The 13,867-nt window shown below is 38.3% G+C and overlaps 1 protein-coding gene across 5 annotated transcripts in view; it reads right to left on the minus strand.

The window, feature by feature from the left end:
- Positions 1-13,818, minus strand: part of uggt2 (UDP-glucose glycoprotein glucosyltransferase 2) — a 197,994-nt gene extending 184,176 nt beyond the window's left edge. For all 5 annotated transcript variants that reach the window (XM_026144500.2, XM_026144497.2, XM_026144499.2 and 2 more), the window contains exons 1-19: positions 13,490-13,818; positions 12,931-13,075; positions 11,337-11,419; positions 11,107-11,237; positions 10,392-10,504; positions 10,081-10,258; positions 6,953-7,049; positions 6,802-6,874; positions 6,550-6,650; positions 4,928-5,027; positions 4,413-4,473; positions 4,048-4,139; positions 3,200-3,350; positions 2,053-2,172; positions 1,573-1,658; positions 1,308-1,443; positions 917-1,048; positions 661-825; positions 53-176 (exon numbers count right to left, since the gene is read on the minus strand). In XM_026144500.2, coding sequence (XP_026000285.1) covers positions 53-176; positions 661-825; positions 917-1,048; positions 1,308-1,443; positions 1,573-1,658; positions 2,053-2,172; positions 3,200-3,350; positions 4,048-4,139; positions 4,413-4,473; positions 4,928-5,027; positions 6,550-6,650; positions 6,802-6,874; positions 6,953-7,049; positions 10,081-10,258; positions 10,392-10,504; positions 11,107-11,237; positions 11,337-11,419; positions 12,931-13,055 — 2,068 coding nt within the window. In that variant the 5' untranslated portion in view covers positions 13,056-13,075; positions 13,490-13,818. The remainder of the gene's footprint in view (positions 1-52; positions 177-660; positions 826-916; positions 1,049-1,307; positions 1,444-1,572; positions 1,659-2,052; positions 2,173-3,199; positions 3,351-4,047; positions 4,140-4,412; positions 4,474-4,927; positions 5,028-6,549; positions 6,651-6,801; positions 6,875-6,952; positions 7,050-10,080; positions 10,259-10,391; positions 10,505-11,106; positions 11,238-11,336; positions 11,420-12,930; positions 13,076-13,489) is intronic.
- Positions 13,819-13,867: the final 49 nt, after the last annotated feature.

The raw sequence follows: 13,867 nt of genomic DNA on the forward strand, positions 1-13,867 counted from the left end.
AGAGGAATGTAAACAGTGGCATCCATATTTTATGGCATAGAACAAGGAGCACCTGGAGTGGCTGTGAGGTCAAGGTACTTTCGGTCACTGCTTAAAATAAGAGGGTTCATCCTGGGAACCACATTGGCCTGTTCCATTAGATAGTCTACCACATCTGAGCCTTCAGATAACTGGCCCTATAAGGTGAAGGACATAAAGTGTGTTAGTTACATAACTGACAGCATGAACAAATTGCCACCGGTGCAGTTCCCCAGTGCTTGAGTACTTCAGTTCACTCATGTCTGGGTTTTTCCTGACTCAAAGTGGGCCTTTGGGAAATGAATCATTATTGGTCCACATATAATTAAGGTAATGAGTACGCATTGCTTTACTTAACAGAAGTCTTATGAATTTCCCTCTCATTTCTTCCCATTTGAAAATTAAAACTGTATTTTGTCACTCAGTAAATTAATCTCCATTCAAAGAAAACTCTTTAAAAAGATGTTTTAATGACATTGCTGCTAATTTTGGTCAGATTTTCTTTCATATGCAGGACAAACCTGCCTATATATGAATGTAAAAATTTCACCTCTCATTACAACAACAAGACAAAAAAAAAACACATTGGTTTCATAGGCTGAATATGAAGAGTGAGTCTCGTTTCATGCATATGCATCATACCATAAAGACGGCTCTTTGAAAGGCAGTAGTGGTGTCCATTATGCGCTGAAGGATGACTGTTTCCAGCTCCTCTGGGTCCATCTCATCAGGGCTCAAAGGGACTCCATTAAATAAAGCCAAAGGCAGGGCACCCAAGCCACTCTTTTTGTAGAAGAGCGCACCATCCTACAGCCAACAAAAGTTAAAATCAGACCTGCTGCTCTTCATCAATCATACGTTATTACTTTTACTTTCAATTAACAAAAAAACATCTTACCTTCCTTTTATCATCATACTCTGATTCAACTCCTAGAATCCTTTCAGAATTGGCTTTTGGGAATTTTCTCTTTAGGTAAGCAGTGATTGTATCAGCAGAGAGCGTCTCCCCTACATCGACTTTGCTATACAGCTGCAAGAGAGTAGCAAGGAAGTTCAGACTTGACCATCACTCTCTTCGGATCCCTCTCAGTGTCAGTACTTTCCACCGCAATTTTAAAAAGCAGATAGCTGAGGAAAAATACCACTGACTCATCTATTTCAACAATGTCTCAAACTGTAGGATAACACAAGTAAAATATTATGCAACTGATTTCCTAGGCACGCAGAGATATGAGCTGGCAAGAAACACTTGCTAAAACAACAGAGATTTATATATGCGATATACTTACTGAGACCACAGACATCAGAGCCTGGGGTAAATCATACTCGTCTGCAATGTAATTCAGCAGTCGGTAAAATCCAACCCCTGCATCTGAGAAGCCATCAATCTCATCTTTGGTGTTGACAACAAACACAAATCCAATTCTGTACAAACGGGACAAAACAAGTATTCAATTTGCAGGTGAAATGAGAATCACTACCAGGTAAAGATTATGAATGCCAAGAGCGGACCATATAAACAGCTGTGGAGGTGTGAAAAATTGCAGCATCTACCTCAGGGGGATCTTATGCTTGTAGAAAAGCTCTGCTAGCTTCACGAGCTCACCACTTTCTTCCTGCAGTGGATCTAAGAACAGCACCTAACAGCAGAGGTATCGTTATCAACCCCTGGTCGTAAAGCTTTGCAAACAACTGTGTGCCAACCTGACTTACACATGAAGCAAACTTTAGAAAAAAACAAATCAAAAACCAACACATCAGCAAGTTGAACCCAGACAAACTAGAAAAACAGAGGCAGTGATTTCAATTTTTTATTTTGTCTGACAAATCCTAGGACATGTACAATTTAAATGTATAATAAAGACCTGTCTCAGCTCCATTTCCTTTATTACCCACACCACTGTTTTTTCTTTATTGCATTAATGCAGTGTAAACAAATAGGAAATGCAAAGTCCAGCTGACTAGTACTCAAACCATTTGTGAATTTACTGGCTTGTCTCTCACTTGGTACTTCACTTGTTCTGATAAACTCACCAGGTTAAAGAAATTGCGTCTGATCTGCCGGATGACTCCGGGAAAGGTGGCTCTGAGGAGCTCCTGTACACCAGTTGGCCAGCTTCGGTACATTAGGTCATTCTCAATGTCATTTATCCACTAAAATGTACAGGTACAGGGCGCAGAAGAGTTAGTGGGAAAATATTCACTAGTTAATAATAACAGTAATCCCAAAGGTGCAGCCAAAATATGAAAAATAACAGAGGGATTAAATATTTAATGCATGAACAGTTCAGACTTCCTCTCTGGTTGTCATATGTAAGAATTTAGAGACATTTCATTTAGGAATGTGGAATTTTATAGATATATACACTTGAAATTTGCCCAAGGACACAACGACCGAGACTGTCCAAGCCGGGGCTCGAACCGGCAACCTTCCGATTACAAGGCGAACTCCCAACTCTTGAGCCACGATTGCCCTATGTTCTATTTCACAATATTAAAGAAAGTGATCTAGAGCTGTGAAATTTATTGGGTTACTCCTTTTCCCACATTTAAATTCAGCTTAGTAGTTTTGTGTAATCTTGTTGAAAAACAAACAAATGGCACCAATCATGCAACACGTCCTCCTCAGCAGAGGAATTATATACATGCAAATAAAGCAAGTAGAATGCCAGTGAAGCTGGCTAGTTTTGATGTATATAAAATTACATGTATTACTGTTCTTAAGTTCTTCGATCAGAGAAAACTATTGGACCCTGTAGATGTTTTTTTTTTAAATAATCAACCAGAATCAGATGCATAACGATCCATCTGGCAATAATACTGGTCTTTCTCTGTGTAACTATGAAGCCTCACCAGCAGACTATCAGCAGGGGAAATGCAAGTTGACAAATATTTTGGTTGAGGGTGGACAGGCTTAATATCGTCATATATTTCTGACATTTTTATAGTACTTAACGTAATAAAATTGCCAGAGGCATCAAATGAAAACTTGCAAGTTTTTAATTTAATAACATTTCTTGGCTAACTTCCAACTTAATAACTTCCAAATAAATGAGGTTCCTGGATAGCTTCAGATTGTTGCAATAGGCCGATGACTGCTCTACTAATTTCTTACTTTAGGATCCCTAAACAAGAACACGTGTGTTGATCTGGGAATATAGTCCTTTTAGACATCACTTACCATTATGGCTGGGTGTCTGATATCTAAGGCATAACTGTCATCCACAGCATTCACAGGTAATCTCAGCAGCTTATCTTGATGTTCTCCTTTTATGCCTAGATTATGTAGACCCTCTAAGACCTTGGCCTCTGACTTAAGTATGTCCAAGATGCTGAAAGTGCAAAATGATGTGTTAGTCTTTGATTCCATCTGTGTGTCAGTATATATGCATTGCACCAAATGCTTTACTTCTATCAGAGAGTGTCTTTTATTAATGCAATTTATTGTGTCCTTACTTTAAAACATATTATTTTGTTTATAACAAGTGACATTCACTACAAGTGGTAGTTATTATGCAATATTTCTATCAGGAAAAACATGAAAAATATAGCCCCAGCCAGATACATTAAACCAGATATTCATTCATTGATGAATATCTGGTTGATATAATCATATATTATATCTGTGGTATTGAAAGCAATATTCAATATACCATGATGGAAAATGTTTTCTTTGTCCACAAAATATAAGTCAGAGAAGCCCTGGACTTTTATCTTGCTAACACCATTAAAAAAGTAATTCAGCCAGAGCCAAGGAGACGACCAGCTAAAAGAAGAAGACAGCACTCTTTGTGAGTGAGAAGGATGGGTTATTCTGTCCAAGAGGAAAAAAAGGTGAAGCTGGCATTCATGTATCCATATTGTGGAAAATGACAATTCAAACCACATCAAATATTAGGATTTAATACATATTGAAAACTTAAAATTACTACAGCAAGTCATGATCGTATTGCACAAAGATCACCCTAGGTCTGGCGCTTCCAGGGGGGAGCACAGGCATATGACTGTACCTTCCTGCTGTGTTCCTACCTGAAGGGATTGTGAATGTCCAGATCAATGTGCAGCCCGTTGATGAAGAGCTCACCGTCTCCTGGGTGAACACCAATGGTCTCACTGAGGTGCTGAAAGAACAAGCTCAAAGTGTTAGTTGAATCCCAAAAGCCCTAAATGATTGATTCTAACATTAATGTCTGATCTTTTCACATGAAACGATGTGCACTGAGACTACAGAAACAAGTAAGGGTAGTAAGAGAGTAGGAGAAAAGCAAAAATAAAATGTCAAATTTATTGTGAAATTTATATGACACAGAGATTAGAAACTGATTCTCTAAAATAGAATGTGTGCAATGGCAACAGATATTATCAAAGACAGCAACTACGCTATGATATCGCACCTTTTGGTTCTCCTCAATTTCTTTTCTCATTTCCTGCTTTACAGCCACTCTTGTCAGTGATCTGTGGGAACAGTAAAACATGTACAGTCACCATCAGCTTTTACCGCATCCCCAGCCGGCAGTAAAATGCCAGTTTTAATTTCCAAAAACCTGTGGGTCCTCAAGATGGTGCGTTTGCAGTCAATTCCCTGTAAACACCCGACTCTTACTCAGCACTTTTTGAAGTTATTACAAGCTGCCGGTACCAAAATAAGCAAACATCTTTTAAAAAAGCTGATTAGATCCCTGTACAACAAATTATCTACATTCATTGCAGGGTTACAAATTGTCACAGAAAGGAGTAATAATGCTCAAATAAATGGGGCTATAAAAGGTATACTTTATGTGCACTTTAAGAACAGCATTTGTTTGGCCAAGATTCATACAGGGCAGGGCTTTGACAGGAATTGTGAAACCACATAAAACGTGTTAACCATTGAGCAAGAAAAAAAATAAAATAGGATGAATTTTCTTACCTGGCTTTGCTTGGAAAGTTCTGACTGAGATCTCGCAAGAGCTTTAAAGCATCAAACTTTGGTGCAGACATGATTCTAGAAGCTGCCTGGAAACTCAAATCTACATAGATCGAACAAAAGAAATGATCAACATTTATACATCTATGAATGCAAAGGTAAAGTCAAAGGTGGCTATTAGCTTTTCAAGCTCTATTTTCTTTTAAATACATAACACTAGAAGGGGCACCTGCACAACTTAAGTGTATTTCCTATGCAGATGACGCAATAATCTACACAGCTGCATTCTCTTCTCTGCCACAGGCTCCAGACGACCCTTCAAGAACTGCAAGCCTCATTCTAACATTTGGCTAAAATTGTTACGAAAACTCACTGAATACTCAGTGTATGCAGACCGTTAAGGGGCATTTAAAAAGAAAGAGCACGGCAGCAATGTAGCAGCAAACGAATGCCTATTAAATTTAGCGATGGCAGCTGTGTAGCACAATGTATATTTTCGGTGGTTACACCTTTAGCACTCATTCTCTGCAGAGCTGCATTAAATACAGGAAGGTAGTGAGCTTTTATTTTAAGAGTGTGTCTTCAGCTTATAGATCAGCACAGTGTTGTGAAAACTCACATTGTTCAGTGAGATTGTGCACCATGGGCTGTTGCACATTTACAGAATACAGTTAACTGTCAGGACCATCAAAATAAAAATGGTAGGCACTTGGACATCCACTCAGAGCCTCATGCTCACCGTCTGATGACAAAACTCACATCCCTCAGACCCATACAATATCAACCCTGTAAGTTTCCAAAGCAGAGCTCCACTCACAAATGCACCATTTTCACACTGCTTTCATTGTAGCTGCTGTTTATAGTGCAATGTGACAACATCCACGCCATGAGCAGTTCCACATATGTTGTGGACTTATTGCAGCCAAGCAATTGCCACCTACCAATGAGTACTTTATAATCAGATTTCTTGGCCCTTATTAAGTTTAATGTGACATTAGCAGCGGTACATATTTTTACGCAGAAATAATGTTAAACTCCCTCTCTCCCCTTATGATATTGCTTCTGTAGATCACTGCTCTACAGGGTACCCAAGATATATTCAGAACTTGGTAGAACAGCCTTCTTTGATTTTATGACCGGGTCACGAAGTAACCTTCAAAACACACTAAGGCTCAATAATTTTCTCTCCCTGGGGGAACTTGAAACGCTGATTTAAAAAAAAAAAAAACTGCAAGTAAAAAGCTGGATTTTACTCCATGTATCTGCAGTCCTTTCCTTGTTTTAATGTGTCCCAGGTTGGCTTTTTTGTGATTTTACAATTTTTGTAACCTTGCAATGCTGTGCTTTCTTGGCCAAGACTCCCTTGAAAAACTGTTTTTTAATCACAATGTATGATTACTTCCTGGGTAAATAAATATTACATTAAAAAATAAAAAGTAAAATAAACCTCACCTGCACTTCATCAGTAATAAAACATACACAGTGAAGGCCTCACCTTTGATCCTCTTTTCAGTTTCAATAAATCTAAGCTTTTTCTTAGTGCATGATAATAGCAAATGCAGACAGACATTGAAAAATATCCTCAAACTGTTGTCAACAGCACTGAAAGGAAAAAAAACTGATACCTTGCATTTCCCACACTTTGAGAGGGGCCATGTCATTGGTACTCTCAAGAAGATGTTTGCGAAGCTCAACAAGATGCTCCTGGAGTTCAGGATGAGATTTCCTTAAGAGAGATAAAAGAAAAACAGAAAGACACGATACAAGGTGAAGATTTCTTTTTGACTCCTAATCAAGTGGTGTCAAATACACAGTGACAAAAACAACAGAAAAATAAACGATTAAAACATCTTTAGGACTGATAATATATTACTTACTTTAATGTCCCAAAAAAGAATCCTTGGACTTCATCATTATCATCATCCTCCACATTTATAACCGTCTTTGAATCTATAAAGCAAGAGATTCGTGTTTACTTGCCTGAGAAACAGAGTTCAACACACAATGCTGGATAAATCACTAACTGACCTTTTACTTCAGTGTCATCCACAGCTTTGTATTCTGTGCTTTTGATAGCCAACTCAACACCATACCCAGATAAAAGCATCTTTTGAGGCTTTGGATTCTGTATCAAATAAAAGCAAAGCAATGTAAAACAGTGCAGAGTTGAATCTGAATTAGAGCTCTATACAGAAGATACTTTCTGCCTATATGTACCCACTATACTCTATGTGAACAAAACTACATTCAAACACATTTGAAGTAGAATGCATCACACTGGGTGAGTTTTGGCTTGAGACTGTCGCTGGATGCCATCTTTGTAATAATTTTTTCCCCTGGTCAACTATAACTGGAGTTATGAAATGGAAAATGTCTCGAAGCAACAACGGTTTAGCCACAACAGAACACGCTGACACTAGTGACACGCTGACTAGTGCTGACACCTTATAAACTTCCTATAGAAGTGAGAGATAATGACAGCACAAAGATCACCCTGGCTTTACAGCCAGAATCGATGTAAAGTACGTCTCCTAATTACATTTGTTTTTGTTCAGTTTGTTTCAGCATGGCACATCTTTAAGCCCATATCTAGGTGCCCACATACCTGTGGCAAAACATGTTGCCTTTTTATAGATTTTTCAAGACTACAGTCAGTGAAAGTTATAGACTATGAAACAGTTTACCTGTGGGAACAAAAAGCACACAAACTGACACGTACAGCAGCAGATACACTGACATTCAACCTTGACACCTGTGTCACCCAGACACTGCTTCAATCTTTCACAAGCGTAACGAGGAAGCTTCCACACCTACACACCGCTTTTCTTCAAGAAAAGCACATTTCCTACTTTCAAAGGCATCTGTTTGTCAGTTAGTTTTTAGAAATCTGTTAATTCTACCTCTGAACATTGGTCAGTCATACGTGTTGTTCAGCAGTGTCCATTTGATCAGGAAAAACTATGAGGAACAACATTTTTTTTCATGACAGAAAATATAAGTAATGGATAAAAAGACTGTTTACAGTAAAGTGTTAACTTTTTCTGGCCATCTTTCATCATGAAATTTGGCTTGTTTTTTTGGGGTTCTTTTTGCAAAATCCTGCTAGGAGTCAAACTTCAGTGAAAACATAACCTCTGTGACAGAGTTAATTTAAAAAGAAGGATAGACAAAACAGCAGCAACAAACAACAAACATGCAGTCGGCACTCTAGCTTTAATTTTTTTAAAAAGCTAATCGAATGCTACTAATGGAACAACTGCTAACACATCACAGAAGATTTGAAGCCAGTGTTCCATTTTCTTTTGAATCAGATATCTTTCCTGTATGACTTATCACCTAATGAAGTAGCCCTCCAACATGTTCACCAAATAAATACGCTTTGACAAATGACACTGATGTTGAACAATTTAGCGTCTTTTTTCTAAGCTCAGATGGAAAACAGGATTTATGTGAACAACAACAAGTGAATCTGGGGTTTTTGTTTTTTTTATGGCATTGCTCCTCTTTAGTGGACAAAACACATTGCTGTGATATTGCTCATGTTAATCAAGGAGAAACCTCTGAGGCAAAGACAAAATTTCTAAGATCTCCAGTTCCTCGAGTGACTAATTCAGGCTGTCTACAAAAGCAAGCATCCCCATAAATTCCCATGTTATAATTTCCAACTTTATAGCATTAAAAAGCTTATTCAGGTGTTGCAGTAGTTATCACTTTTGCTTCACAGCAACAACGTCCTGGCTTTGAATCCAGTAACTGACTAGGGGCCTTTCTGAGTGGAGTTTCCCCCCATACTTGTGTGGGTTCTTTTCAGGTACTCCAACTTCCACCTGCAGTCCAATGACATGCATGTGTTAGGTTAATAATGGCAGTTCTAAATTGGCTGTAGTTGTGAATGTGAGTGAATAGTTGTCTGTTTCTCTGTCTTAGCCAGGGCGTTCACTGCCTTTCACTCCATGATAGCTTGAATAGGCTCCAGCCTTCCAAGACCCTGAACTGGATAAGCTCAGCAGCATGGATAGATGGATTAATTTACAGTCTGATAAAAACAAAATGGTTTATGACTCTATGGATACCTTCCCACTTTATAAAAACTCTGATGAAGGAGATTTTTTATAACTCATCCACCTAGATGCTAGAGTTAGGAGTGTGTCTAGACATAAGCAGCTGGAGCTGATGGGTGTCTTTAGGCCTCACCTCCAGTACTTCCAGTTATTAGACTTTTTTACTGTGTGTGGAGATGGTGTATAATGAATTCTCAGGCTTATGTTAATTGCTTGCTGTGTGGTACAGACCATCCAAGAGGTTTGTGCTTCAGTTTTGGAAAGTGAAATTCTATTATTGTACTAATCTGTTACCTGCCACAATAATGTGTGTATCTGTGTATTGCACCCACACAGTTTGCCAGCACGGAATCCAGCTTGCCTACCAAACTATCAAGCATTGGCTGACAACTTAGCACCTTACCCTTTCACCTGAATAAGTTAGCTTCTGGATCCAAAAAACCCACATTGCAGCAGCTAAAACAAACTTCAAAACACAGAATTCAAAACTATTCAGTGGCTGCTGTGGGTACTTCTATTTCTTTATGCTGTCTTTGATGCTAAAAGTGTAAAGTGTGCATGTTAGTCCCCATAGGGAAATAGTTCCTCTGCATTTAACCCATTCACCCAGTGAAGCAGCTAATTCTAAGTAAGCAGGATGAACTATGTTTGAGCGATAGCAGTGCTGTTCAAACACAGTTTCCTTAAAGAGATTTACTAAAGAGAAGTTTCCTGTTGTATCACTGATTAGCAGTAATCAGTAATCATGAGAAAAAAAATATACACAAAGATGGCATCAATGTTTTATTTTAATTTCACTGCTGGAAATGAATCTAATTTACTTCTTTTTAAACACAATAATTAAACAAAAAGAAGTCTGTTAAAATTAATTCTACCAAAACAGCAGAGAGCAAAAGTCAAACTTTATTCGTCACTGTTGCTCTGATAACACTAGTTCATCAGTAATTTCAAAGTTCATTTAGAATTTTGTTTTTATTCTCTACAATTAACCACGTCTACAAAAAATATTTATATATATTAATAATAATTAATAAGTGGAATGTAAGTGAGAGTTAAGGCAAAGCAGTGGGGGGAGGAGGGTATATTTCTACTCACCGCTACAAAATGACGCAGCACATATGTAAGTGTGCCCTTTTCAGCTTTCTCTGACAGTGCCTTGTGAAAAGAGGTGAACTTCTTTGTTCCAATCTCTGCATACAAGATCACAACTGGCACATCTGTTATATTGACCCCTGGATATGTGTGATCGTTCTTGTATAAATATGGTTTTGGTCTGTGAACATTTGGAAAATGTGGTTAAAGATATCCCAGAGCTAAACATTGATAGGTGAAAGCATCAAATATTAAAAACACAATTTTAAAAAGTTTCAAATAACTACATGCATAAATTCAAACTTCCATGTTACCTGCCTGCAGCTGCCTTAAGGAGCTTCTTGATGTCCTTGGTGCTGCAGCTGTGTTGCCCATGGATGGAGACAAAGGCTGGGCAAGCCTCAGGCGGAGGCTCATCTTTGGCTATCTGTTATGAACAGAAGGAAGAAAAAGAATGTTTGGTAAAGTAATGGCTACAACATAACCTTACTAAAGCCAGGGTTTGCTGGTTTGGTCCCCACCTGAATTACTCGTTTTAAAATACATGTGATTATAACACGACCACTTCTCTACTTTTGAGGTTAGGCATAAAAGTTTTATTTTGATAAAAGTGTTTAGTTAGGGTTGGATCAGTTGAGCCCTTAGTTACGCTGCTACAGTTTCAGGTTGCTGGGAGATATCTTATGATGCGCTGAGCTTGTCTTTTCCAGTCTCCTCTGTTTTTAAACCCCCTCATTTCCCACTTCTGAAATTCATACAGAGAATGTTCTTCTACTTTTTCTTTTCATTTTTGTGTTGTTTTGTTTGTTTTTCATCATACTTTCTGTGACCCCCCAGTGGAGGGCTGCCACGCCGTGAGCTTGGCTCTCCCAGGGTGGGAACAGTTCTTCCTCCGCAACACTGCTAGGTGCTTGCCTGTAGAGGATTGCCTGGATTGCCTTGAAATGACTGAGTTTTAAACTGGATCTGTACAAATTAAACTGAACTGAGCTGAAAATATTACTTTATAACACTTTGATCAGAACATACCTGCTGGGATGCATGAACAGCTGGTGAATAGGAGCGCAGGGCAAGAGCAAATTTGAGAAGATTAACTTGAAGATCTGTGAGGAACTGTCCGGCTTTCTTAATGATCAAGTTGTAGTACGAGCGCACCGACTCTGTAGAATAAACAGTGGTGGGACAAAAACTCAAAACTCAGTTCAATGAGTTACACCTCTTCATATAAAAGTAATAGTTTAATGTAAAAATAGACATACCTCCGTGCTTGTATACAGTAAGTTCTTTTACAGTGTCGACAAACTGCCAGAATTTCTCATTCCCATCTTCTCCAATAAATTCGCTGCACATGAAAATACGTAAGTATAATAAGCAAACATTATTTTGCTCCTCAGCAGTTAAAACTACAGACCACCAAAATCATTAATTTCTGGAAGTAACTGTGCACATATCCACTGTAACTCATCATTAAACAAGATAAAGGATCAAGTTTTTTACTACGGCTATTTAAACACACAATCCAATTATATACGAAGATTTCTACAAGGTTACCAAAGAGATTGGTAAAACTAACACTGATGATAAAATCATCACGGACTATTTTGAAACAGGAGAGGCCACAAAGAAGGATGCAACAGAGAAGACAGACATTCCAGCTTTAAGCGTATCAACTTTACCAGAAGTACACCAACAGGGATACAGCGAAGTTATATTTTAAGGTGATTTAAAAAAGTTAAAGGCAGTAAAATTACATTAAATCAATAAATAACCAGTATAAAAATCTGAATAACCTTCCAAGAGTAATAAAGCAGAACGTTTTTGTGGTGATTTTTTACATAAGTGTCCTTCAGAAATCATAATAAGGCAACTCATAACATAAACAAAGTGATGTTTATATTTGGTCCCCATGAAAACGGCCTTGCTTGGTGACACTTGTGATTTAATTTGAAAGATAAATGGTTCTGTGCTGAATAATAAATAATAATATAAATGTGAGAATTAAGGTTTTCTAAATGTTCCAGCACTGTTTTCTACTGTGATAAACACAGTGTCTATTACTTAAAGTCTATTGTAAATGGACAGAATGCACTTTTTAAATTGTTAGGTCTGTGATGGGATTAATCATTCTGGATGATGGCTGTCAATATAACGAGACTGATTTTTCCACAAATGATATTCTGTTTTAGTTTAGCTACAATGTAACACAAGAAAGTCTTTCAAAAAAGCTAAATGATGGTAAACTACAATGTATTTATGACCATGAGCACAGTTACCGTGGAGAACATTGAGGCTGTGACCTTTATCTGGTAATACAATATACTATTATAAATCCTTAATTGCAGTGATATTAAACAAGCCAAAAACAAACCAAAAAAAAAGAAGTAGGAAAGGGAGAATAGAGTTTCCTAGTAATATTCGTGGAACTTTCAGCCCAAGGTTGGCTGAATCACCAAAGTTAGAGCTATTATCCATCAGTCTGCAAGGAAAGATTTGGTGAAGGTTTTGGTTACGAAAACATCAGTGTTGATGTAAGAAGTGAAAGAATTAGTATTGGATAAATAAATAAATGCATTAATGAATAGCAATCAGTAACTACTTTAATACTAAATAAATAATTTCAGTTTGCTTTCAGGTGAATGCAGTGCAAAAATAGAAATCATTCAATATTTCTAGTCTCTGGTCCTGACCTGTCTCTGGGAAGTGTAATGAGATTTTATTTTCTGTTTAGGACATTTAAAGATTAAAATACAAACCGCGGATTAATAAAAGATCAAAGCAGTGCATTTAGGAGGAGGGGCACCTGGCTGTGCCCCGTTTTATTGCACATATGCATTTCCAAGAAAAGTACTGTACCTCGTCTCCAGGAGGAAAGGCGTCATGCTCCACTTGGCTTTAAGACTGGCAGTGACGCCTTTGGGGGCTGATATTACGTGATTTATGTTCAGCACCAGTAGCGACAGCACAATAACGCTCCTCATTGTCGCGATGGAACATGAACCTATAGCAGTGGTAGAGAGCAAAAAGGTACGCCGTCAGTTCAGCTTTTGAGAGGTGCCATTGAGTGCCACGTAGTTACTCTGAGTTATTATCTCAACCTCAAAGCCAACACACACGCACACATACTCGTCTGAAGAAGAAAAAAACAGCTCGCAAGATTATGGGAGATGCTAGAAACATGAGAGGTCCTCGTTAACCAAGGAGAGTAATAATAAAATAACGTCTCCTCATAAGGGTCAGGCAAAGGAGTGAAGTTAACTTAGCTGCAGACTACAAGTCAGCTGCCGTGACATGAACTAAAACATCCCAGCAGCGTGTTTTGACTAACGGAGACCACGAGCATGGGTTGCCACAAACACGTAACAGTGGACAGACTATTATTTAGCTACAGTGTTGCCAATAACATCGAGCTCACCCAGTCAGTGATGCTAGTGGTTTCCATACAAAGCAAAGGGCTTCATTCAGCTGGATATTTTGGGCAGCTAACAGCCTGTACGGCTAGCCTGTTACCGGGGTTGCGGGGTGTCGAGGTGTCTCGCGCGGACCGTTATTCCTACCCGAAAGAACCGGAAACCGGAAAACAAAACGTGGCCTTTAATTATTTTAAAACACCGTTTTTTATATTGTTTATACAGACCAGGCGAGAAAGATCGTTGTATAATTAAATTAAATTAGATGATAATGTGGCAAATTATTCTGGCACATTGGCAGACAGCTAAAGAGACAGACGCTGAAGCTCAAGCACTAGAGCATGTTGTAGCAACACTAGTAGTGAGTGATGCGTGCGCGCGCG

This window comes from Astatotilapia calliptera, chromosome 16 (genome assembly GCF_964374335.1).
Source record: "Astatotilapia calliptera chromosome 16, fAstCal68.1, whole genome shotgun sequence".
Classification (NCBI taxonomy): Eukaryota; Metazoa; Chordata; class Actinopteri; order Cichliformes; family Cichlidae; genus Astatotilapia; species Astatotilapia calliptera.